Source organism: Microcaecilia unicolor, chromosome 2, assembly GCF_901765095.1.
Source record: "Microcaecilia unicolor chromosome 2, aMicUni1.1, whole genome shotgun sequence".
Taxonomy (NCBI): domain Eukaryota; kingdom Metazoa; phylum Chordata; class Amphibia; order Gymnophiona; family Siphonopidae; genus Microcaecilia; species Microcaecilia unicolor.
Window position 1 is genome coordinate 237,550,727 of NC_044032.1, and position 26,364 is coordinate 237,577,090.

Here is a 26,364-nt window from a genome sequence, read left to right on the forward strand (position 1 = left end):
CTTCCCTTCCCTTCCCTCCCCTCCATCTATATCCAACAATTCTCTCCCTGCCCTCCCCTCCATCCACCCATGTCCAGCAACTCCCCTGCCCTCTATCCATCCATATCTAGCAATTCTCCTCTCCCTGGCTGCCCCCCTCCATCCATATCCAGCAATTCTCCTCTTTCTCCCTTACCCTCCCCTCCATGTCCAGCAATTTCTCCTCTCTCCCTGGGCCCTGTCCTCCCATCCATGTCCATCCTTGTCCATCGATACTCCTCTCTCACCTTCCATCCATATCCAGCAATTCTCCTCCCTCCCCTCCCCTCCATGTCTAGCAATTTCTCCTGTCTCCCTGGGCCCTACCCTCCCATCCATGTCCATCGATCAATGCTTCTCTCTCCCCTGCCCTCCTGCTCCCATGCCCACCTGCCTGCCCTCTTCTCTGGTTTAAATCTTGTGTTTAAATTCACCTCCGATGTCGCAGCAGCTGCGCAGCATCAGTGAAAGCGCTGCTGCCGACGTCTCCCAGCCTTCTCTTTGCTCGTTCATTCCCTCAGTGTCTTCATTTCCTTGTGAGGGCGGGACGCTGAGAAGGGAATGAACGAGTGAAGGGAAAGCTAGAGATATCGGGCAGCAGCGCTTTCACTGATGCTGCGCAGCTGCTGCGACGTCGGAGGTAAATTTAAATATAAGATTTAAATGCCCTAGGGCGGCGCGGGTACCGGAGGCAGGGCTGCTGTCGGGGTCCAGGAGCTGAGGTAAGCGGCGAGGGTCAACATGGCGTGGCGGCGCCCTACAGAGGTCAGCGCCCTCCTGCCATGCTTACCTCGCTTACTGGGTTGGACCAGCCCTGATCAGTACCATTGTATTCACAGCCAGGAAACTTTGTTCATTTTTTCAGAACAAGCAACTCTGCAAGGTGGGTTCTCTGCAAAAGGAGTCAAAACAATAATACAATATTAAATAATTAGCTAATTTGTTCCTTTAAGAGTCTTCCAGAAACTGGGATACATATTCTCAGAGAGATTTATTTTACCATGTTCAATTATTACTGCTATTTCCTGGGAGTTCTGGTTGTTTCCACAAAACATGTCAGAACCTTCTAGTGACCGTCAGGCCTGCCCATGCTGTGGTAAATGATGAATTGGGTCTCCTGTACAGCATTCTGACATTTTCTTCATTGCTCGTCCTGAAAGGTCCACCTTTCCTCTCTCTTGTCGAAAGGAGGTATATTCATAGGCTTTCAGTTTGCTGTAATAGTCTGAAAATTTATTGTAGAGAATAGAGATGGGCATTCCATTTAGGATTATTCCAAAAGCAATGCAGAGAAAAGCAAACAGCCTACCGAGGTGGGTTTCTGGTAACATATCTCCATATCCTACTGTAGAAATACTGACCTGTAAACAAAATGAAAGATTATCATCCAGCCAGCAGTATGCAAGTATCTGCTCCAAGTCTACCAAACATTCTGGTGAGCTCACATTTTATGTTAGATTGCAAAACTATAATGAATTTATATATCCTTAAATAAATGTGTATTGATAAAATTATTAGCAAAACCAGCTTTCAACTCGCAGGTTCACAAAATATGCAATACATTCTTTAATGTCACCCCTTGCCCCATCACACGTCTACTTTAAAGCTGACAAGCTACCAGCAGACTTATGCAGTTTATTTCTCTCTGGAGTATTATTGCTAAACATTGCACTGAGGGCAGGACTGCGAGTTGGCACATGCAAAAGGCAGCAGACTTTCCAGTCAAAGTGAGAGTAAGACAAGGATCAGCTCTAAATCCCTTCTTTTCATATTACTGAATATGCTGACAAAGGGTAATGAGAAGGAGCACTCACGGTGCAAGCTATTTGCTGTCAACATTGTGCTACGTACAGAGAGTGACAGAACTGAGAACGATGGGCATGATACATGGAAGGAGGAGGACAGCAGATAAACAGAATGAACTTGAAAGACAGTACATGGTGGCAAAATTCACCACCGAAAGTGACGAGGTGGAAAGCATTGACCACTGAAGAGAAGAAAATGCTGACAGTTGAAGTATTTAGAAAGCTATCATATTAAATTCAAGATCCTTAAATTGGTTTATAAAATACTGTCCAGTGAAGCTCTTTTTGCTATTGCTGCTTTGTTGAAATTATATCATCCACCCATGTCCTCGCAGTCTGAGAATAAATGTGTACTGGATGTACCATCAATTTGATTGGTGAGATTATGTGAAAATCACAATCAAGTGTTTTCAGTTGCAGCACCTACATTACAACATGCACTACCTGCCAAGATACTTTTGTTAACAGATATAACTGTTTTTACTAAATGCCTTAAATGCTTTTTCAGCAAGCATTCATTACTATCTGATAGTTAGGGGGAGCCTGGTACCGAACTCAGGTATACATTTTGAAACAGGTTTTGTGAAAGATTAGTAAGTGAAGCAGTTTTACTAATTTATATTTTATGAAACTGTTTTTGTGTTGAATTTATTTAAAAGAAATTGTATTTTAGTATTTTTATTTGACTACATGCTTAGGGTTTGTTTGTTTTTTTGTAATTATACAGCCTATAAATGTATGCACTGCTGAAAGCTGCTTTGGACATTGAAATAGCAGGTTATAATTTTTTAAAATAAATAAGTGGATACTACATCAGGGAGATCAGAACGAGAACCAAGGCCAGATGTTGATAAGAAAATCCTGGCCTGAGTAAAAGTAAAGGTGTATAGGACAATAATATGATCAGTAGTCATCTACTAGGAAGAGTAATCAAGAGCTTGAGAAGGAAAGAGATGGATGTGACAGAGGTGAAGATGCTATATTAGACACCAAATCACATGTTCTGGAGTAAAGATGCTAGTAAAAGTGAGATCATGGAAAATATGAGGGAACAGAGATCGGAAAGGCTTGGATATCTGGAAAAAAAGATTAATGTAAACTCAGCAGGAGGGTACCATATATATATATTTATTTATTTAATACATTTCTATCCCACATTTATGGGCCAAAAAAAGGAGGTCTCAGTTTATATTTGAGTCTCTTGTTTCATCCCCCCTCCACTCCCTTTGTGGTTACTGGCATTTCTTACTGCACCTCTACCCTCCTCAGCCCCCCATGGTTACCGGATTTTGTTCGCAGGTCCTACCTTCTTCAGCTGCCACTGACAAAGCTATGTGCTCAGCTGGTGCAGGGCGTGGAGCATCTGTGGATGCTCTAGGCCTGCTGTCCCAATGGCTGGTATAAATGCTTGTGCCTAACTATAAACAGTTAGGTGCGTAAATGCTGGTATTCTATATGATGTGCATCTAACTGCCTGACATTCTCCAAACCACCCATGCCCTTCCAAGGTCCATGCCTCCCTTGAAGTTGTGCATTGTGAAATTTGAGCGGCAACTTATAGAATGCCAACTAAGGACAGTTAAACGTGGAACTGCCAATTATAGCCAATAATTGGTTGTTAAAGCCAATTATCATCTAATTAATCTATTAAGTTATGTGTGCAACTGACCTTATTGTATAAGTTGTATGTGCAAAGTTGCACACTAGTTGGAAATTTGGGCACGCAACGTTTCTCGAATTAGGGGGTGAATGTCTGTAGGATCGAGCTGTACTATTCTGGCTTGTTTAGTTTTCCAATATTTATGGTACTGTCTTTTCCTAGGTAGGCCTTTGTGTGTTATTATGGTATAGTAGAATACCTCTATAGATCCTGTGTGACATTCATAGGATTTTGTATTACTTCACAATATGCCTGGTATTTAAATTTAGCTGCTCACACTTTTTTTTAGTAGTAGCTTAAGGTGAGTTACATTCAGACATAGTAGGTATTTTCCTGTCCTTGGAAGTCTTACAATCTAAGTGTGTACCTAAGGTAATTAAGTAACTTGTTCATGATCTCAAGGTATGGCATTGGGATTTGAACCCCGACCTCCCCAGTTGTCAGTTTCCTGCTCTATTAGGAACAAGTAGCACAGATAATATATAAACATGTTTGGCAACTCAACAGTAAACTAAAGGGCAAAAAGATCTAAAGCCTGGTGACTATTTGGTAACCTACCAAAAAAACCTGATAGACAAATCATGTTATGGTTACCGGTAACCATGGGGTTTCTGTTATATATAGCACTGCTGATCACTACTGTTCACATAGCCAACAGGAGAATTCTGTATATATTTTTATAATTCTTTATTATTATTCTGTTTAATATGTTGCATTTTGGTATGCATTATTTTATTTATTTATTACATTTGTACCCCGCGCTTTCCTGCTCATTGCAGGCTCAATGCGGCTTACATAGTAACAAAAGAATACAATCTGTAGTATCTGAATCAACAAAGGAGGTATGTAATAGGACAAATGAACAAGGAGTAACAGAGGTACTAGGGAGGCAGCTGGTGCATCTGCACCAGGGGCATCATGAAGGGGCTGTTCCCTGCTGTGCTCAAAAATGCCCCTACTCTCCCTTTACTGCTGACCTAGGTGTAGCCCCCCCCCTTACCCTAAGGATTTTAACTTGCTCCTCTCCAACTCATACTACTCTGTCCTACCCCACGTTATTCCCCCCAAACAGTTGAGTCTCAATACTACAGGTCTGGGCTTATTTTACTAGGGTGGATCAAAAAGATAATAGCCATACTGGGCCAGACCAATGGTCCATCTAGCCCAGTATCCTGTTTCCAACAGTGGTCAATCCAGGTCATAAATATTTGCAGAAACCACAAATAGTAGCAACATTCCATGCTACAATCCCAGGGCAAGAAGTGGCTTCCCTCATGTCCATCTAAATAATGGACTATGGACTTTTCCTCCAGGAACTTTTCCAAACCTTTATTAAACCCAGATACGCTAACCATTGTCACCACATCCCCCAGCAACAAGTTCAGAGCTAAACTATTCATTGACTGAAAAAAGTTCCTCATATCTATTTTAAAATTATTTCCATGTAACTTCATTGAGTGTCCCCTAGTCTTTGTACACGTGCGCTCCCTATTTCAGAAGCACTCTGCAGCAATACTGAAAAACGATATTGGGCTCTGTGACAGCAATGGGAAAAATATACATGTATGTTTCAAAACTGACTGACAGAAACATGTATTTTCCAGCATAGGCACATTTATATTCTGAAATACCAACATAGAAAGAAAACTTTGATTGCAGTTTTTCCTAATTCAAATGAGTAGCAAAGGGCAAATTTTAAACATAAAATAAATGAAGCCTCAAAGCACCCAGGACAGATTATGACCTACTGAAGTCCCACTGTCCTATCACTGGCTTCACTAATTCAAACCAGGAAAGAAAGAACAGTAGAAAAAAAAACCTGCCACTAATATGGAGAAAAACACACTATTCACAATAAGCCTGGTCCTACATTAATGCCAAAACACTAATATAAAAGGACACAATTCTTTCAAATAAATTATTTATTTTTGTTACATTTGTACCCCATGCTTTCCCACTCATGGCAGGCTCAATGCGGCTTACATATTGTATACAGGTACTTATTTGTACGTGGGGCAATGGAGGGTTAAGTGACTTGCCCAGAGTCACAAGGAGCTGCCTGTGCCTGAAGTGGGAATTGAACGCAGTTCCTCAGGACCAAAGTCCACCACCCTAACCACTAGGCCACTCCGTTAAACAATGTAAACAGTTTCAAGATATCATAATATTAGTAGTATGATGATGTATATTTGTCATCCTTCTCTAGGATATACACAATGTTTGAAATGGAAATTGTTTCATATAAGATTTTGCAACACTTATAATGTTTCTTCAGATCTAAACATACTTTCTCAATATGGCTCACAATACAAAAAATGGTACTAAGTTTATTTCTTGGAATGTGCATGGGCTCCGACACCCAATAAAAAGGAAAAAAATATGTTTAGCTCTTTAAAAAGTGAAAGCACAAATCATGTTTTTACAAGAAACACATCTCCCTGACATGCAGCTTTTCATCAAAACTGGTAATTGGTTAGGTGAATTCTACCAGTCTCCATCTGATGGTAAAAAGGGAGGAGTTGCTATTATATTTGATAAAAAATTAACAGTTAATCTTCAAAAAGAAACAAAAGATGCAGAGGGAAGATGGCTTCTGTTAAATATAGCTGTAAATGGTGTAGAACTTAATTTGTGCCCCTAACAAAGATGACTCTTCTTTTTTTCATACAATAACTGAAAAATTGGCAGACTACGCTCCAGTTTCCAGTTCCAAGAAGATGTTCCACTCAATGTGGAAACTGAAAAGAGTAAGACCTTTCTTCCCAAGAACCGTCTTTCGCAACCTGGTACAATCAGTGGTACTCAGCCACCTAGATTATTGCAATGCACTCTACGCTGGTTGCAAAGAGCAAATAATCAAGAAACTTCAAACAGCTCAGAACACTGCAGCCAGACTTACATTCGGCAAGGCAACATACGAAAGTGCTAATCCCCTACGTAAAAAAGATGCACTGGCTTCCACTTAAAGAACATGTCACGTTCAAAGTATGCACCCTAGTTCATAAAATTATTCACGGAGACGCACCAACCTACATGTCAGACCTGATAGACCTACCACCCAGGAATACTAAAAAATCATCCCGCACATTCCTCAATCTTCATTTCCCAAATTGCAAAGGTCTCAAATACAAACTAACGCATGCGTCAACCTTGTCCTACCTGAGCACACAACTCTGGAATGCGCTGCCGCGCAAATTAAAAACGATCTATGAATTAGCTACCGGTAACTTCTGAATTCTACTGAAGACTCATTTCTTTAACAAGGCATACAACAATGATCAACAAATATAAACTCCTATACGCACATCCAAAACTACCTTTACTATATCAAATTGCCAAAACACCACCATGTTTTTCACTATCATGATACTCAAGATCCTGTAACTACTACTAAATGTATACTTTCTTATACAATTCTTATATATTTCTTAGATACTTCTTAATATGTTTGTTTGCTGAAACACTATCATGTTTTATCATTATCACACTACCCAATATCCTGAAGTTATCACTACATGCATACTTTTTCATGTATTTCTGTTACTCATGATGTATTGTAAGCCACATTGAGCCTGCAAAGAGGTGGGAAAACGTGGGATACGAATGCAACAAAATAAATAAATAAATAAATAAATAAATATGCCTCTAGATACATGGTTGGACAGATAATCCAATCCAATAATCCAATACAATATACCTAAAGCACACACTGCCTTACTCTCTATGATAAATACATATCATCTGATTGATCCATGGAGACAGTTTCACCCAGATTCCAGAGAATACATTTTTTTTTTCTAATCCTCACCATAGTTTTACAAGAATTGATTATTTTTTAATTTCTAATAATTTACTGGAACCAACCATTTCTTCAGACATATCTCCAATTACAATCTCAGATCATGCAGTAATCTCTATTACTTTTCAACTTAATACATCTACCTCATTAAAAAAAAACCTTTCTGGAGACTTAATAGTCTATTATTAATGGATGATAACTACAAAAACAGAATTAAAAATGCAATTGTTGATTCTTTTTTTTTTTTTTTTTTGCCTATAATCAAGATCCTAACATAAACCATATCACAATTTGGGAAGCTTTCAAGGCCACTATAAGAGGCCTTGAAATAAAGAAATATAAAGAAAGATATGAACACCTTACAGAATTGGAGAATGAATTAAAATCACTGGAACAACAATATACTGTATCTCCTAATCCAAACATTCTCAATTTCATATATCAAACCAAATACAAATATAATCCCAGTATGCTGAACAGAATAAATGCAGTCATATGCTTGCTATCTGAAAAGGAGAAGAATTAAAACACAGATACCTATAATAAAACACAAAAAAAAATCAGATATTTCTTATACTAAAGCAAAAGATATACTTGAAGCTTTTCACAAATTTTATACAGAACTCTATCAATCAGAGACCTCATATTCCCAATCTCAACTACAAAATGTTGTAAATAATATATCTTTCCCTTCTTGGTGCACAAAAGAAAGAGACTCACTCCATTCCCCTATAACTGATCAAGAAATCTTAATTTCTATTAACCAATTAAAGTCTAGGAAAGCACCTGGACCAGATGGTCTTCCTAGCGAATTTTTATAAAGTATTTAGTAAAGATTGGATCCCCAACCTTCCCAACTTATTTGAACAACTAGAAAATGACTCTTTATTAAAAACACCCAATAGATTCTCTGAGGCAGTTATCACTATTATAGCAAAACCTAATAAGGATCCTACACAGGTCTCCAATTATCAGCCAATATCTCTACTAAATGTAGATTACAAAATATTTGCAAAAATCCTATCTAACCATACTACTACTACTTAACATTTCTAGAGCGCTACTAGGGTTACGCAGTGCTGTACAAATTAATAACTAAGGACAGACCCTGCTCAGAAGAGCTTACAATCTAACCATCTGTGTTTAATCATTGGTTCTGTTATTCATTCCAATCAAGTTGGGTTTATACCAAGGAGATTAATCACCGACAATGCCCACTTGTTTCACCAGATTTTCTTGCTTGCTCAATCTCTAGATCAACTTGTTATAGCAATGGCTATTGATGCTGAAAAAGCATTCAATAGAGTAGAATGGGAACTTCTTCCATTGTTATTCTCTGTCCTTCATAAATTTGGAGCACCAGATTCTTTCATCAATAAAATTAAAATACTATACACGAATCCCTCTACATGCATTATTGCAAATAATACACTATCAAAGCAAATAAATTTGAAGAGAGGCACCAGACAAGGCTGCCCGCTGCCGCCTCTTCTATTTAATTTAGCTCTGGAACCCCTACTTATTTCCATCCGTCATAATTCTACTATACATGGCATCTCCTTTAAAAATGAAGAAATCAAAGCAGTGGCCTATGCAGATGATGTTCTACTATTCTTCACAAATCCTATACAATCTATAGACATTTTTTTTTTATTATATCTTTTATTCATATATTTCAATATATCATCACAATACGTGAGTATGCAATCGGCATTTATACAAAAGGCAAAAAAGAAATAAAGGAAAATATCATTAACAGCCTTTCTGTCCACAAGTTTAGGAAATTTGGAATCCAAGAATTTAAAAATAAAACATATAGCAATAATTACGAACTAATAGTTGCAACCTCTGGTTCAGACCCCAGCCTGCATTTAGGGAGGGCACACAACATTCAATTCCACTCTAGCATCTAGGAATTCTTTTAACTGTTTTGGGTCTACAAATTGAAACTGTTTACCCTCAAGCATTACATTACAATAACAAGGAAAACGTAATATAAAAGTTGCTCCCTAACAAGGAAAACGTAATATAAAAGTTGCTCCCAGTGCCACCACCCTAGGGCGGAGTTCCAGAAAGGTCCTCCGTCTCATCTGTGTAGGCCTTGAGAGATCAGGAAAAATACGAATTTTTGAGCCCAAAAACAGATTTTCTAAGTGTCTCAAGGAAAGCCTTAATACGGCATTCCTATCAGGCTCCAGCACAAAAGTAACAAGCAGAGTCAACCTCTGAGTAATTATCTCCAATGAACTTTCAAGGAAAGAAGTAAGATCCATTCCTTCCCCTGCTATCGGGGGATTTTCTTCCACCACTCCTGATGTAATAAGCCCGAGTAAGGGGAGGCAGTGAATCCTTGTCCATTCCAAGAATATCAATCATATATTTTTTAACCATATCCAAAGGGGAAATTAAAGGCGATTTGGGAAAGTTAAGAAACCTGAGGTTAAGTCTTCTAGCCTGGTTTTCCAGGTACTCCAATCTTTTGTGTAGGAAATTATTATCCTTAACCAAAGCCGTTTCTACAGATCCCATTTCTTGAATTTTAGTATTCACAGTCTCCAAATCTAAGGTTTGCTGTGCAGTCTTTTGTGCCTGAAGCAGGGCAGCCTCTGAAAGAGTCTTTATGTCAGAAGTATTCATTTTTAAAGTAGCTTGCATAGAAGTGTGAATGCTGTAAACCATGTCCCATAGTGACTCTAATGTCACAGTTGCTGGTCTATTCACACCACTAATGGCTGGAGAAGAATGAGGTTGATCCTCAACACGAGCAAGTTTAGAAACTATGTCCTGGGGCAATACCTTTGAAGCTGACTGTAGCAGTAGTTCTCGGCCTTGAGATTCAGCCTCCGTTACTGCAGACACTCCCTCAAACAGGTCAAGCTGAGCCCCTTCGGCTTCCTTCCCTGTTAGAGCTGCCAGCAACTCCCCTCCAGGCTGGGTGGAGCAACTTGTTCCACGGGGCTCAGGGAAGCCCCGTTTCCATTCTCAATCGACGCCGAAGCGCTGAGAGTTGCAGAGGGGGGTCGAAAAACCCTGAGGACCCGGTTGCTGTCTGAAGAATTGCAAAGTTGTCTGCTTCATCGCCGAAGAAGTCACAGGAGCTGCGGGATGTTCCTTCACTTTTCCCCTTCGTTTCCCCATACTTGATGAGGCAATGGAGGCACCGAAGAGGACCTACAAAGAGAGCAACTTCCAGGAGCTAACACAGGTGCGTCTATTCACAGCACCATCTTGGATCCTAGACATTTTTTTTTAACTGGTAGAAACTTACTCTTATTTTTCAGGCTACAAGATCAATAAACAAAAAACTGAGTTAATACCCCTTAATGTACATGCCACTCCAACCATTAGCTCACATTTTGAATTTGTTTGGTCATCTAGTGGCTTTCGTTACCTTGGATTGGATCTCTTACCAGATCTTGAATCTACTATGACATCTAATTCAAAGAAAATTCTTGCAATAATCAAAGAATTACTTCTTTCATGGAGCCCATTGCACCTTTCCTGGTGGGGAAGATTGGAGTCTATAAAAATGGTAGTAATGCCAAAAATCAACTTTATTTTAAGTATAATTCTATTCCCCCCCCCCCCCCCCGCACTGTTTATCAACAAATAGATAAACTTGTATCACAATTTTTGTGGGCTTCCAAAGTCCCAAAAATTGATTTGAAAACATTAAAAAATCCTAAAGAACATAATGGTGTTGCTTTTCCAGATTTCTGTACATATCACAAAGCGTTCATAACACAAGAAGCATGTTATTGGATTGCTACACATTCCAGTTATGAACCTATATGGTTGAAAATTGAAAAAGAACTATGGTCTCACTACTTACATCCACAACATATTCCTTTCTGTATACCGAAACACAAGATAATTCTGTTGTTTCATCTCATAAATGCTTGATTGAACTAGATAAATACATGGAAACCCCTAGTGAGAACTCATTACACTCCATAATTTGGGGTAATCCCATTATTAAAATCAACAAATCATAGATATTCTGGTTAACTTGGTATAACAAAGGCATATATTATATAGATCAACTAGTAAAAAAGGCCCGTTTCTGACACAAATGAAACGGGCGCTAGCAAGGTTTTCCTCGGAGTGTGTATGTTTGAGAAAGTGTATGTGAGAGTGACTGTGAGAGAGAGAGTGAATGTGCGAGTGTGTGTGTGAGAGAGAGAGAGTGAGTCTGGGTGTGAATGTGCCTGTGAGAGAGAGAGTGTGTGCATGAGAATGAGAGTGTGTGCAAGTGCGTATGTGAGACACAGTGTGTGAGAGAGAGAGAGTGTGTTTCACACAGATACAGTGTGTGCGAGAGAGAGTGTGTGTGAGACACAGACTCTCTGTGAGACTGAGTGTATGAGACCAAGAGAGTATGTGAGTGACTGTGTGACACATAGAGAGTGAATGTGATACAGTGTGAGACATAGAGTGTGAGAGACAGTGTGTGAGAGTGATACAGAGAAAGACATTGACTGTGAGAGAGAGAGTGTGTGTGTGACAGAGATACCTCCCCCCCCCCCCCCTGGTGTCAGGCCCCCCTCCCTCCCTCTCTCTGGTGTCAGGCCCCCCCTCTCTCTCTCTGGTGTCTGAGCGTTACTGTGCAGGACGCTGAGCTCTGGCTGTGCTTCAAGGAACTGACCAATCCTATTTAATAGAATGCACCTCCAACATTCTGAAGCCGAGAAACCTCGTGTAGTTGGTCACTTCTGCTTGTGACGAACCCGGAAGTACGTGATGTCAATTCAGGAGATGGATACAGAGAGCAGGAATGCCTCAGCCATACAATCAGCTTCAGAATGTTGGAGGTGTGTTTTATTATATAGGATTATTATCCAATGGAACACTGCATTCTTTTTCTTTATTGCAGAATAAATATCTATTACCCTTTAATCAGTTTTTTCGATGGTTGCAATTGCAGCATTGCCTTACCAGAAATGAAAATATTAAGACACTTTCTTCACTACAACCGACTATAATTTCCTTTGTTGAGAAACTATTTAGTACTGGTCATATGGCCTCTAATATATACAAATCTTTGAGATCAAAAGAATTATCTTCAAAATCTGGCCTCATGCATTCATGGGAACTAGATCTGGAACACAAACTAACATCAGAACAATGGAAAAACTTCTGGAAATTTCTTGGACGACAGGTAACCTCAGCTAACATGATCCAGTCGCTTTTCTTTTTGCATCACAAAGCCATCTGGACTCCACAAAAACTAGCAGTTGCAGGTCCACTACCTCAAAATCTCTGTTGGTCATGTAAGATATATCCTGGAACTCTGAAACATCTTCTTTTTGAATGCAGTCTCACTCATGCTTCTTGGGAAAAGACATGGAACATTATTTCCAAAATTCTACATATTCAACAACCAATCTCCTGGAAAATGATTATTTTTGGTTCTCTGGCATTGGGCACCTCTCTGGATAAACATTGCTGTAAAATCTGTACTATCCAATTGGAAAGATAACTCTCTTCTAAATATTAATTTCTGGTGGCAATCTGTATTGCAACTTCATCAATTTGAAGTCTCAGTAATAGATAAGAAAAATCTTTCTCCATTGGCACTTAAAGTATGGTCTAGTTTGAATGGTCCAAGATGGCCGCTGACTGAGTCAGACCTGTTTTTCTGAGCTCCTGTGGTTTTCACTTTAAACTAAAGTTATTTCCAGAGAATGCCGAAGAGACGAGGCAGAGCAGCTGCTACTGCATCCCAGCAGCAAAGACCTTTAGTCTCATCAGGCTTGATTGATTCTTACCTTCAGAGAGCTCAAATTTCGGCAGTTACGTCGTCGGTGAGCGGTTCGCTGGTTCAGCCCGGGACAGGAGACCTAGGGCTGAACCCTGAACTGGAAGTCTCCCTGAGCCCCGACAGAAGGGCCCCTCCCCCACAGCCTGTGGGAAGCAGCTCTCAGTTGGCAGAGTCCTCAGCCCTGAATACCGAAGTGCTTCAGGGCGGGCATGGACAGGAAGCAGTTGTAGCCTTAACAGAGAAGATAGGAGTTTTTACAACTAGCTCCCTGATGTCCCACATGCAGGAGGAGACAGAGAGAGTTGGGAGGTGAGAGACATGTTTCACAGGAAGAGAGTGAGGCTTTAGCATTTGCAAAACTTTTTCAAAAACCACAAGAAGTGACTTTAGATAATCTGTGGCTGTTAATTGCAGAAATGGGGAAGACTTTATGCCCCCAAATGAGAAAAATATCCAATGAAGTTGTGATGTTAGATGGGAAATTTAAAAAAATAGAAAATGAGGTGAAAGCTGTTAAAGAAGACATGGTGAAACAGGAAAAAGTCTCCTCAGAGTCACAGACTTTGCAATCAACAATGCTTAAAGATTTGATCAATTTGAGGAGAAAATCAGAAATGTTGGAGAACACCTCTAGAAGTATTAACCTCCGTTTTATTAATTTCCCGCGACAACCTTTAATTTAACCTAGAGAAATGTTGAAAAATTACTTTAAAGAAATATTAGAAATAGAAGACAAAGATATACCACCCTTTTCACAGGTCTTTTATATTCCTGTGAGGGTTTTGGATAATCAACAAAGGAATAATATTCAAAATGATCAACCACTTTATGTTTCAGCTTTGCTCGAAATGTCAGATACAGAGCAAATAACAGCTACTACTTTGTTGGCTACAGTAGAGTTACCCTCTGACAAGATCTGGATTTTAAAAAAATTCTTTCAGAAGAAAGATAAAACTTTTCGTGGTTTGCAAACTCGTGTTTTTCCAGATCTAGCGAGGGAAACGCAAAGGCGACGGAAAAATTTTTTGCAAATGAAACAGGAGGTACTCCAAATGGGAGCAACATTTTATCTTAAATACCCATGTAAATGTTTAATCTCCTACCAGTCAGTGAAATATGTATATTTTGATCCTGATGAATTGTCCTCCTTTATAACAGCTAGAAGAGCTCTTATATAAGAAAAAACCGAATAGAAACCTGTCTGAAACTCAATTTGATGTAAAGATTATTTTCCTTTCTCTCCTTTATAGGACTATTGGACTCTGGTAGTGGACTTATATGAAACTATAGAATTATTTAATCTGTGTACAGATAATTTCCCTTAGAATTACCATAGTGGAATTTTTCTTTTGCAAGTGATATGCTTGTATAAAATGTATAATAATAAAGAGATTTAAACATAAAGTATGGTCTAGTTTGGACTCCTATATGTCCAATACTTAAATACTTACTTAACAGGTTTGATATATGTTTCTGATATTTTCTAGACACTGTACTTGAAAGGTGATGACTTTCTTTATTTTCACATCCAGCAATTCACCTGACAAATTGTTTTTCTTTGTTCTGCTTCATCTCATTGAATTTGTTTGAGTATTTTGTTGTAGTTTTTTGGTACTTTGTACTTTTCAAAGTTAATAAAGATACTTGGACACAAAAAAGATATCATAATATATTGTGTCTATAATCAAAATAACCTGTCGAAGGGCACTTAACTTGGAGTATAAAGCAGTCCATAAAGTTCAGATTCCTTCCAATTCTTCATTCCCACATGTTCGCGCCAGTGGCGTAGCCACAGGTGGGCCTGGGTGGGCCAGGGCCCACCCATTTAGTGCTCAGGCCCACCCAACAGTAGCACACCTTTAGCGGTAGCTGATGGGGATCTCAAGCTCGGCCAGCTGAAGACTTCCCCCTGATGGTAACAAAAACGCTACTCTCCACGATACTGGCACCTCACATGCTCAGTTTTCAGCACATGCCTGCTGCGTACTGCCAAGGTGGAAAGAAGCATTTTCCCGCCAGCTGAAATACTTTTTTTGGTGGTGGTTGGGAGGGGGGAGAACACTTGGTGCCCACCCACTTCTTGCCTAGGTCCACCCAAAATTTGTTGTCTGGCTACGCCCCAGGTTTGCGCATAATTCAAGGAAATCAGATAGCAAATTCTACTCTTCACACACAACCTTCAACTAACAAAGGACACCAGCTTCATCTGAAACCCCGTCAAAGACCACTTGTTTCACAAAGTGCTGCTTCAGGAGGCGGAACTGACATGAATTTAGCACACAAGATGGCGACTGGGATTTACAAAGGTGCCAACAATATGGGACAAGGTTTTTTGTAAACAGTGTGTTTTTCTCCATATTAGGTGGAGGTTTTTTTTTAAACTGTTCTTTTTTTCCTGGTGATAGGACAGTGAGACTCAGAGAACAGTTAGAGGCCTATAGGTTTAGGTTTCATTTGCTATATATATTTATGTTGAAGTTTGCCCTTTGCAGTTTTTCCTAATTCAAAGGAATAGCAAACACATTTTGATTGTTTTCACCCCTTGTAAACTGTTAGAATTGGCAATTGAGTGGGGTTGATTATGGGTCAAGATTGGCAGAGTGGGTTTTGATTTTCTTTGGATCAGCACACAGATTTTGCAAGCTCCAGTATTCTCACAATCAGATACAGATTTGACAGATAATTCTGAGTAGGTAGAGTTGCTAGGGGAATAAGAACTATATCAGATAGGAATGGCATAGTGCCGCATTAGTAGAATATTGTAAAAGAGAAATTATACCACAAGGGCTGAGGATTTGTAGAAGGCCTAAATTATTTCCGGATGATGAGATCTTTGTGGCCAAATGAAATAGTATTTTGAATCAATGTTGATTAGACTTGATGTTATTGTTGAATCAAACTTTGCAAAGGAAGATGGAACAGGAGTTACCTAAATTGGAAGAGCAAAAAAGTAATATGAATAAATTATGGTTTGAATTTTAACTGATATACCACTATTCATAAAAATACAGCATAGTGGTTCACAATTTAAAACAATTCCTTAAAACAGAAAAGAACTTCATCATTTGGACAGGATAGAGAAATAAAGAGCATCATTCATACCAAGAAAATGCAATTTAGGAATAAAATATTATCCACATTCAATCAGAAGAGTTTTGGTGGATTTCAACACTACGTGAGAAATTTCAGAAGGAATTCCACGGGACTATAGTGAAAACATTGCACCATGATTAGAAAGATTACAGTGAGGGTTTTGTATATTTTTGATTGAAACCAAAGGAGAAGGCAAGAGGATAAACACGGATGGAGAGATTTGATTTGTCATCAGATTCCTCTAGTGGGGATGATGGAGGTGATAAATCGGGGTGTTCAGTACCCAGAGGGATATGGAAGAATCGAGAGAATTGGAAGACTTGAGACAAAGTCAAGGAAGTGGACAGGGCAAAGGATAAGGGTCAAGGGAAACTGAACATGAGGGCCCGATGATGGGACAACTCGCTATAATTAACCTGTCTAGTTATAATCTGAGTGCTGCTGAAATATCAGTATTATCTAAAGGATTGTCTTTTGTTCCTGTGCAAAAACACGATCCATTCCAATTTAATGAGGATGTATTCATGCACTTCAACTTAAGATACATTTTAATAATTGTATTATTATTATGGCTCCTACTCAGATGTCTGGTTTAAAATTTCATTGACTCCTCCTGGTCCTTTAGACCCTGAGCTGCAGACTTCGTCAATTAGTTCTTCAGGATGTAAATAGACTAGAACAGCCTCATTTCTTTCTGCATAATTTATCTATTCTGGAACATGAAGGTTTACAACATCCTGCAGAGAAATCCACTATTGTTATTTACAGACAAGGGAGTTGCTACAGATTACATGCAAAAAGTATATTGTCAATTGTGGGATGCAGCAATATATAAACCTGTGGATCAAAACCTCACTGAGCATTTCCTTAAAGAATTAGAGAAAATTACGAGTGTTGCGAAGAATATGGGATACCTTATAATGAATGTGTATAAGTTTTTGAACTTCAAAACTTCTCAATTATCCATATTTTATATTTTCCCAAAATTCATTAGTGTTTACATCAACCTCCAGGTTGACCTATTATGTCATCTAGGAATTCCCTATTTGAGAGAATCTGTAAATTTGTGGACTGGTTTCTTCACAGGTTAATACCTTTATTTCCTCCATATTCAAAAGACGCTACACATTTTTTGAATTGTTTATCTCAGTTACATCTTGAAGGGAACAATGTATTGGTGACACTAGATGTACAAGCACTGTACACTTCTATTGCATTATAGGAAGCTTATGTGATAGAGGTTGCTTTGGATTCAGCTCCTACTGAATTTTTAGTTCAATTGATGGAAATCGCTTTGTTAAATAATCATTTTGTATTTGAACATTGCATTTATTTATAACCGAGAGGTGTGGCAATGGAAGTCTAATTTGCCCCATCAGTTGCTAATATTTTTATGACAGAGTTTGAACAGTGTTGGGTATATTCTTTGACTACATTGTATTTGGTGGCATGCTGGCTACTCTATATCTATGATATATTTGTAGTATGGACAGGGAATTGTGAGGAATTACAAGAGTTCATGACTGAGTTAAATGTCATTCTACAATTAAATTTGATTGTAATTTTTATTTGCAACTGATTGCTTTTAAACCTACAGATAGACATTCTTTATTGAAGTATGGTAGTATGCATCCCTATCACATTTTTAAAAAATAGTCTTTTTCACAGTTTTTGTGATATTAGCATATTTGTGTTTCTACTCAATATAAAAGATCAGCTCTAGATTTGACATCCAAATGGGAGTAAAGGGATTATCCAAAGAATATTGTTAATCATGCTAATGATCCCTCTGACTCTTATGCTTCTCAGTTTCTTGCTTTAACATCCCCTTTCAATCTTCAACTGTGTTCCACTGCCCCCACTCACCAGAATGGCCACTGTCTTGATCTTATCCTCTTCTCAAACTGCTCACTCTCCAGTTTCTGTGCCTCAACTCTTCCCCTCTCTGACCATCATCTGATAACTTTCACACTTAAACACCCAGTCCCGTCCAATCTTAACCAATACATTTAGGAATCTTTAGGCTATTGACCATTCTACTCTGTCCTCCAGTGTTTCAAATCTCTTCTCTACCACTATGTTATCTAAGTCTGTCAATGAGGCTGTCTCTTCTTATAATACTATTCTGTCCTCTGCTCTTGATACTCTCGCTCCTCCCATTCCCAGATCTGTAAAACGTACCAAACCCCAGCCTTGGCTGACCTCTAGAATCCGCTACCTATGTTCCTGTGCCCGCTCTGCCGAACGCCTTTGGCTGAAATCCTGTGCCCATGCTGACTTCATACATTTCAAATTCTTGCTGACCTCCTTCCAGTCTGCTCTTTTACTTGCCAAACAAGATTATTACATCCAGTTGACAAATTCTCTTGGCTCAAACCCTCGACGTCTCTTTGCCACACTGAACTCTCTCCTCAAAGTGCCTTCACCTCCAACTCCCCCTTCACTTTCTCCCCAGACTCTGGCTGAGTACTTTTGTGATAAGGTTCACAAGATTAAACTTGAATTCTCAACCAAATCACCTTCACCTCTCCTTCCCTTAGTGCATTCCCCCAACCCTCCAACTCCTGCCTCCTTTTCTTCCTTTTCTGAAATCACTGAAGAGGAAACTGCATATCTTCTTTCCTCCTCGAAACTAATTCTATTCCCACCCATCTACTTAACACTATCTCTCCTACTGCCATCCCTTTTATCTGTCATATCCTCAATCTTTCACTTTCCACTGCGACTGTTCCTGATGCCTTCAAACATGCCGTAGTCACACCACTCCTTAAAAAACCTTCATTGGACCCTACCTGTCCTTCCAACTATTGCCCCATCTCCCTCCTCCCTTTCCTATCCAAGATACTTGAACGTGCTGTTCACTGCCGTTGCCTTGACTTTCTTTCATCTCAAGCTATTCTTGATCCACTTCAATCTGGCTTTTGCCCCTTCATTCAACTGAAACAGCGCTTGCTAAAGTCTCCAATGATCTGTTCCTGGCCAGATCCAAAGGTCTCTATTCTATCCTCATCCTTCTCGATTTATCTGCTGCTGTTGATCACAGCCTACTCCTTGATACGCTGTCCTCCCTTGGATTTCAGGGCTCTGTTCTTTCCTGGTTTTCTTCTTATCTCTCCCAGCGTACCTTTAGTGTATTCTCTAGTGGATCCTCCTCTACTTCTATCCCACTGTCAGTTGGTGTACCTCAGGGATCTGTCCTGGGACCTCTTCTTTTCTCCATCTATACTTCTTCCCTTGGTACTCTGATCTCATCCCATCTTTACACTGATGACTCCCAGATCTACCTCTCTACACCATAAATCTCAGCCGAAATCCAAGCAAAAGTATTAGCCTGCCTGTCTGACATTGCTGCCTGGATGCCTCGGCCCCATCTGAAACTAAACATGACCAAGACTGAGCTTCTTATCTTTCCCCCTAAACCAACCTCTCCTCCTCCCACATTCTCTATTTCTGTGGATAACACTCTCATCCTTCTTGTCTCATCAGCTCGTAACCTTGGGGTCATCTTCGACTCCTCCCTGTCCTTCTCTGCACATATTCAGCAGACTGCTAAAACCTGTCATTTCTTTCTGTATAATATCACCAAAATTCACCCTTTCCTTTCTGAGCACACTACCAGAACCCTCATCCACACTCTTATCACCTCTCGCTTAGACTATTGCAACTTGCTTCTCACAGGTCTCCCACTTAGCAATCTCTCTCCTCTTCAATCTGTTCAAAATTCTGCTGCACGACTAATATTCCACCAGTGCCGTTATATTAGCCCTCTCCTCAAGTCACTTCACTGGCTTCCTATCCATTTCCGCATACAGTTCAAACTCCTCTTATTGGCCTATAAGTGCATTCACTCTGCTGCTCCTCAGTACCTCTCCACTCTCATCTCTCCCTACATTCTTCCCAGGGAACTCCGTTCACTGGGTAAATCTCTCTTATCTGCACCCTTCTCCTCCACTGCTAACTCTAGACTCTGTTCCTTTTATTTTGCTGCACCATATGCCTGGAATAGACTTCCTAAGCTGGTACGTCAAGCTCCATCTCTGACCGTCTTCAAATCTAAGCTAAACGCCTACCTTTTTGCTGCTGCTTTTAACTTCTAACCCTTATTCACTTGTTCAGAACCCTTATTTTATCATCCTGACTTTAATATTCCCTTATCTCTTGTTTGTCCTGTTTGTCTGTCCTAATTAGATTCTAAGCTCTGTCGAGCAGGGATTGTCTCTTCATGTTCAAGTGTACATCAGAAAAATCATACACCATTTACAGCAAAAGCAGAATACACATAAAAATGTAATATATCCAATACCATAGATAACTGATGAAAAAGAGAGAGAGATAAAGAAAAATAAGACAGAAAAAGAGAGAGACAGAGATAGGGACCAAAAATAGATATACAAAAATAAATACAGATTAATAAAACTATGTAGAGGTAGATAAAGAGATAAAACAGTATGTCTAAGCCCAAGAAAAGGGATGGTAAAGAGCAAGGAGATACTCACGGCTGCCCACCACCAGGCATGGGGCATACTGGTGAAGTTGGTACCAGAAACATCATACTCAACAGTGTAGACCATGGCAGAAAAGATGAAGATCCCTAGAATAATGAAGAGCAGCAGGCAGCCCACCTGTTGGTAGCACTGGCGAAGGGTGAAACCAAAGGCTCGTAGCCCAGTCGAGTGACGAGCCAGTTTGAGGATGCAGAAGATACGCAGGAGCCGCATGATGCGTAACACCTGCCCCACCTTGCCCACATGTCCTACTGCCTCAATTTCATGCTCATGTGCCAAGTCTATGCCACGTGCATCCTCGTCAATGAAGCACTCAAGAAGCAACTGCAGGTAGAAAGGCAGGATAGCAATGAGGTCAACGACATTGAGTGCACTGCAGGCAAAGTGTCGCAGGTCAGGTGTGGAGAGCAAGCGTAGAATGTACTCAAGCGTGAAAAAGGCAAGACACAATGTCTCTACATGTTCCAAGAAGGGGCGGTGGTCACCATCCTGTTCCTGCATCTCCTCCATGGTACTGAGGGTCAGGGCTCCAACAGAAATAAGCACGAAGAAACTGGAGGCCACAGCCACAGCCTTGGCAGTGACTGAGGAGGAAGGCTTCTCCATCAGATTCCAGAGTTGGCGACGCTGGTCACCAAAGGGGAGCATATTGTCATACCCACTGTTCTCACACCTGACCCACTCTTCACATGCTTCGGCTTCAGCACACAGCTCGCGTTGCACTTTGAGATGCTCACGCAACTCATCCTGTCGCTCCTCAAATGATATGCGGCAGCAGCGAGGTGCATGTCGTATGTGCACCCCCCAGTAGTGCAGCTCCTCAAGGAAGTTATGTGGACAGAGTTCATGGTGCACCCACAGCACACCTGTGTAGTAGAAGTTGTACACATGCCGGAAGACAGCAGGGTCTCGGTCAAAAAAGTACTCATCTACTGGTGGTGCTGTGTAGTCATCACATAGGTCCAACTGGCGCTGCCGATCCCTATAGGTGGCTAAACAACCAATGCGTGTTTTAGGGTGTCTGGCTGCCAACCTATAGGTCAGGTGATAGCAAGCACCACCCACATTCAAATTCAGGATGTGGCAGCCATTGTTGTCATTGTACACTATCTCCTTTTCCTGTTCCTCCAGCTCCTCATCATCATCGATGTAATAATTGTAGGTGCCCAAGACTGGCACCTGTTGGGTGTCACCCTCTTCCTGCTGCACATTTGTTTCCACACCCCTGCCTAAAGAAAAACGGGACAGTCTCCTGTGTGTAAATTTTAGCATGGTCTGCCTTTTTCTAAAGCCTGTATTTTCAAACAGGGTAAAACAGAAGTTGGGACTTTAGTAGTAAGAAACCCTTAGAATAGAATCGGAAAGTGTGGCCCACCACTCTCCTCTGCAACTGTGACAACTTGCCTGGTGTCTGTGGATTATAGCCATGAGGCACAACTGGATAGTTCTGTAATCTTGCTGACAGGGAACATTCTGAGCTCTATGAAGAGGATTTGGAGATTATCCTCTTATATCCCTGTTCCCACTGTTTTCTGACATGTAATAATAATAGATATATCTTTAATCAGTAGACCAACCGCAGAATTCTTGCTAATAGCATAGAGATCCATTTTATGGAATACAGACTAGTTTGCTGGTTGCTACTATACAAGGCTAGTCACAATGTATTAATTCAGTAAAAAAAGGTATGATCTAAGACTTGTTTTGTGATGTTTTGTTCTATATTAAGAAATCCAGTAGTTCTCATATATTTATATTTGGATTTGTGGTCAGGTCTGAGTCACGGAGAGTCTTGTTTTTCTGCCACCCACTTAATTTTACCATTTCAAGTATTTCTTACATGGTTCATATGTGCAATTTCACCTGGCATTCTCCTGGAGTGAATTCTGTATCAAAGCCATACCATGCAAACACAGAAGCGCAGATCACAGACATGTTAGTTTCTGCTGTTTCTTGGCTCTACTTCTTCTGCAGTCATATTAAAGTATTTCCAGTGGCTTAATAACTGTTACAGTGGTGTAGTTTCTGCTCATTTTCCTGCTTACATCATATTTAGTACAGTGTTTTCACTTTCTTTTTGTTCAAATCACACACATTGCTGGTGATGAAAAAACTGAGGAGGATCCATTATCCGTTTTGATCAACCTGTTTTTGGTCTGGTAGTATTAGATTACAGTAATAGTGTTTATATAGGATGTCAAAAACAATTGATTAAGAAATTACAAGTAGTCCAGAATATGGCTGCACATTTAATCTACCATGCTCATTCATATGACAGATTCATTTCCCTTTTGATTGATCTGCACTGGTTGCTGATTGAGGCTTGTATTTGTTTTAAGGTGTGCACATTAATTTTTAAAATGTTTTGTCTGGCTCCAGTGTATTTGACAGAACTAGTAGAGCTGCCTTGTCAGAACAGAAAATTATAATTTTATGACTTTGCATTTTCCCTTGACAAAAGGGGTTAAATATAAATCATTTCTTAATCTTAATTCTAGTTTCTGGTATTAAGTGCCTTGTATTTGGAATTCTATTCCTAGACATATTAGAATCGTACAGAAATTATTCAATATTTAGGAAAATGTTAAAAGCGTATTTGTTAGGAAGTATTTGCTTAAGTAATGTGCCCTGATCCATTGTTAGTTGGTTTGCTCATGCTGATTTGCGATTCCCATCGATTGACTGGTTTTCTTATTATATAATCTGCATAGAACTTACAAGATGTTTTCAGAAAATAAGAATGTTTGTAATGTCAGACTCTCAGTGGGACTCCATCCACCAGTATAAGTTTGCTCCCAGTTCAAATTTGGGGTTGGGTTCCAGTTGATGCAGTAATACAGTATCATTAACTGCTCCCCACCTGCAGCTGTGCTTTGCACAAATCTAACTATGGTGGTGCTCCTTTCTTGTAACCATTTCTTACTTCTTTCCACCCCTCTCAGTCCCATCCATCTTCTGTTCCTTCCCTCTGCTCACACACCACCACCCCTCCCAGTCCCATCCATCTCCTGCTCTTTCCCTCTGCTGTGCCCCACCTCTCCCAGTCTAAGTTGCACCCCCCCCCCCCATGAGGTCTAGGATCGCTCAAGCACACTGAGGACCAGGATCATTATCCCCGCCCCTTCCTCTGGTGTAGCAGTCTTCAATCTTTCTGTGCTTCCGGCAGCGTTAGTGATGTATACACACTGCCTTCGGTCTGCCCCGGAACTTACTGTTCCTGCATAGGTGGGACCAAGGGACGCTGTAGAGAAAAGGCTTCTGGGGCAGTGCGAAGGATGCGTGTATACATTGCTAACGCTGCAGGGAGCCCAGATAGATTGAAGACTTCTGTGCTGGAGGGAGGGAGGGAGGAAGAGAGGGGGTAGATGGAATAGCGATCGGCAATGCAGACGGTGGCAAGCCGTTTGGGGGGGCACTGCCCCCCTTGCCCCCCAAACTACTCACAAGGGTAGGAGAGAGGGATAATTGTTGGACATGAGAGGAACATAAGTTCATAAGTGTTGCCATACTGAGACAGATCGATGGTCCATCAAGCCCAATATTCTGTTTCCAACAGTGGTCAATCCAGATCACAGGTATCTGACAAGGTGTTTATAGGGCACTCGCTTCTTGCCTCTAAAAGGAAGCAGAACAGAAGAAACTAAAAAAAAACCAAGCCCTTCTAACAAAGGAAAAACACTAAGAGTTCAGTTTGTTTCTCTTTTCTAATAATGCTAAAATTTATTACAGTAAATAAATGGTTACAATTAAAATTCTTTTATCCCAGTATTACAGAAAATTGAATTCTTATTTATATCAGTCCAAATTTCAGTATAAGGAAAATAAAATCAATCTCTCTCTCTGTATTCCCTTCGGAAGCTGTCAGATTCTGACCTAGTACAAAAGGTACCCAGGCTGAAAACTGAAGCTAAATTTGTCCAATCACTTAATGCCCTACATTTTCTCTTTTACTTATCTGGTATTCTTCAACTCTGACCTCTAAGGTCACCTTCACATAATTCTGTTTCTTTGGTATTTTCCTCAAATATTCATCATTTGCCCTTTGAAATGAATACCTATCACTCTTTGTGGTCCTTCACTGAAAAATGTCCCTGTGTTAAGTTAAAAGCCTGTTTGACACAAACAGACACTTTTTAAAGTTTATAGTGCATTACGAGGGCTAAGCAAGCCTGTCTATAGTCTTTGAGAAAACCAAGACACAAGCTAGCTAATTGCTCTACTAAATAAGAAAAATGAATGTTATACAAAGCTGACTGATTTGAAAAACCACACAGCTCTATACGAAGGTCACAGAACAGTAGAATATATTTTATGCTGTTTATCCCAGAAATAAGCAGTGGATTTTCCCAGGTCTATCTTTAATAAAGTCTTATGGAATTTCTTTTAGGAAAGTATCCAAACCTTTTTAAAACCCTTCTAAGCTAACTGCTTTTTAACCACATTCTCTACCAATGAATTCCACAAGTTACACATTTCTTCATACGCTCAGTGAAGAAATTTTCTCTGTTTTGCTTTAAATTTACTAACTAGCTTCATTACATGCCATGTAGTCCTAGTATTTTTAGAAAGAGTAAACAAGTGATTCACATCTACCTGTTCCACTCCACTCAGTACTTTATAGACCTCTTATCATATCTCCTCTCAGCCATCTCTTTCCAAAGCTGAAGAGCCCTAGCCACTTTAATCTTTCCTCATAGGGAAGTCCTCCCATTTCCTTTATCATTTTCATTGTCCTTCTCTGTACCTTTTCTAATTCCGCTATGCTACTAGCTCTGACTTCAGTGTCTGTTGCAGCCACAGCACAAATAAGCAGCTGCAACTTCTCATACTGCTTTGAACTTCGAACAAGCATCCTTGTAGTAATCTTCAAATACTGGACCAAAGCAATTCCTTTTCTCAGAGCTGTGATTAGTGGTTTCATCGTCTTATCCAAGTTATCAGCCACTCCCTGTAATTTTGAGTGAATTCCCATTATTGTGGGGATTACTCATCCAATATAGCAGTCATTTTCAACTTGCAGAATATCAGTTGCAGCTGATAAAAGTGCCTCACGAACACCATCTCAGTATCAGTTATCAGTCATCAGTCCTAGTCCTATTTTTGTTGACATTCTCATTTCTTCTCCACTCCATTTGTAACCATTTTACTAATGGCTAAGTAATTTAAAACTCACCTTGTGCTGAGTGGCTTGAGGAATGTATGTCCAGCCACCTCTTCAACATCTGCATATTTGGCACTCTGATTGATTGCATTGCTAAGAGCCTGTATTTTCCCCATGGACCTGTTAAACATTTTCTTGTAGTGCAAATCTTTTCATGCTTCATGGCTGTCAACAGTTGCTACAAGATTAATCTCAGTGAATAATCCATCCACTGAGTCACCCTCCACAAAGTCTTGATACAGCTGATGCAGATGAGGGGCTAATGTGGCAGCTAGAGCATTTTAAAAATCTGCACTGACACTATTAGGCCCAGGTGCTTCCTTGACAGGAAGAAACTTAACAGCTAAACATATCTCCTTTAATGTGTAGGGGAGGTGTGTGGCTGGATGGCTGGCTGGGGTACAAGGAAGGGTAAGGAGGGGGTGACTGGCTGGCTAGATGAGGTGAGACATAGGCGTCAGAATGAGGGGAAACAAAAAAAACAGCACCACGGGCCTTTAAAAATGGAACACAGTTCTTTAATGAATAAGCCTTGACAAAAAGACCCGACACGGGCCGTGTT

General features: G+C 40.1%; 1 protein-coding gene across 1 annotated transcript; it reads right to left on the reverse strand.

The window, feature by feature from the left end:
- Positions 1 to 1,094: 1,094 nt before the first annotated feature.
- On the reverse strand, positions 1,095 to 25,562 carry KCNV2 (potassium voltage-gated channel modifier subfamily V member 2). Its single transcript, XM_030191974.1, has 4 exons — positions 25,386 to 25,562; positions 22,046 to 22,121; positions 20,633 to 21,933; positions 1,095 to 1,379 (listed from the first exon to the last, which is right to left on the reverse strand). Exons 1-4 carry the CDS (start codon positions 25,560 to 25,562, stop codon positions 1,095 to 1,097), a joined length of 1,839 nt encoding a protein of 612 aa, XP_030047834.1.
- Between the last annotated feature and the right edge of the window lie 802 nt (positions 25,563 to 26,364).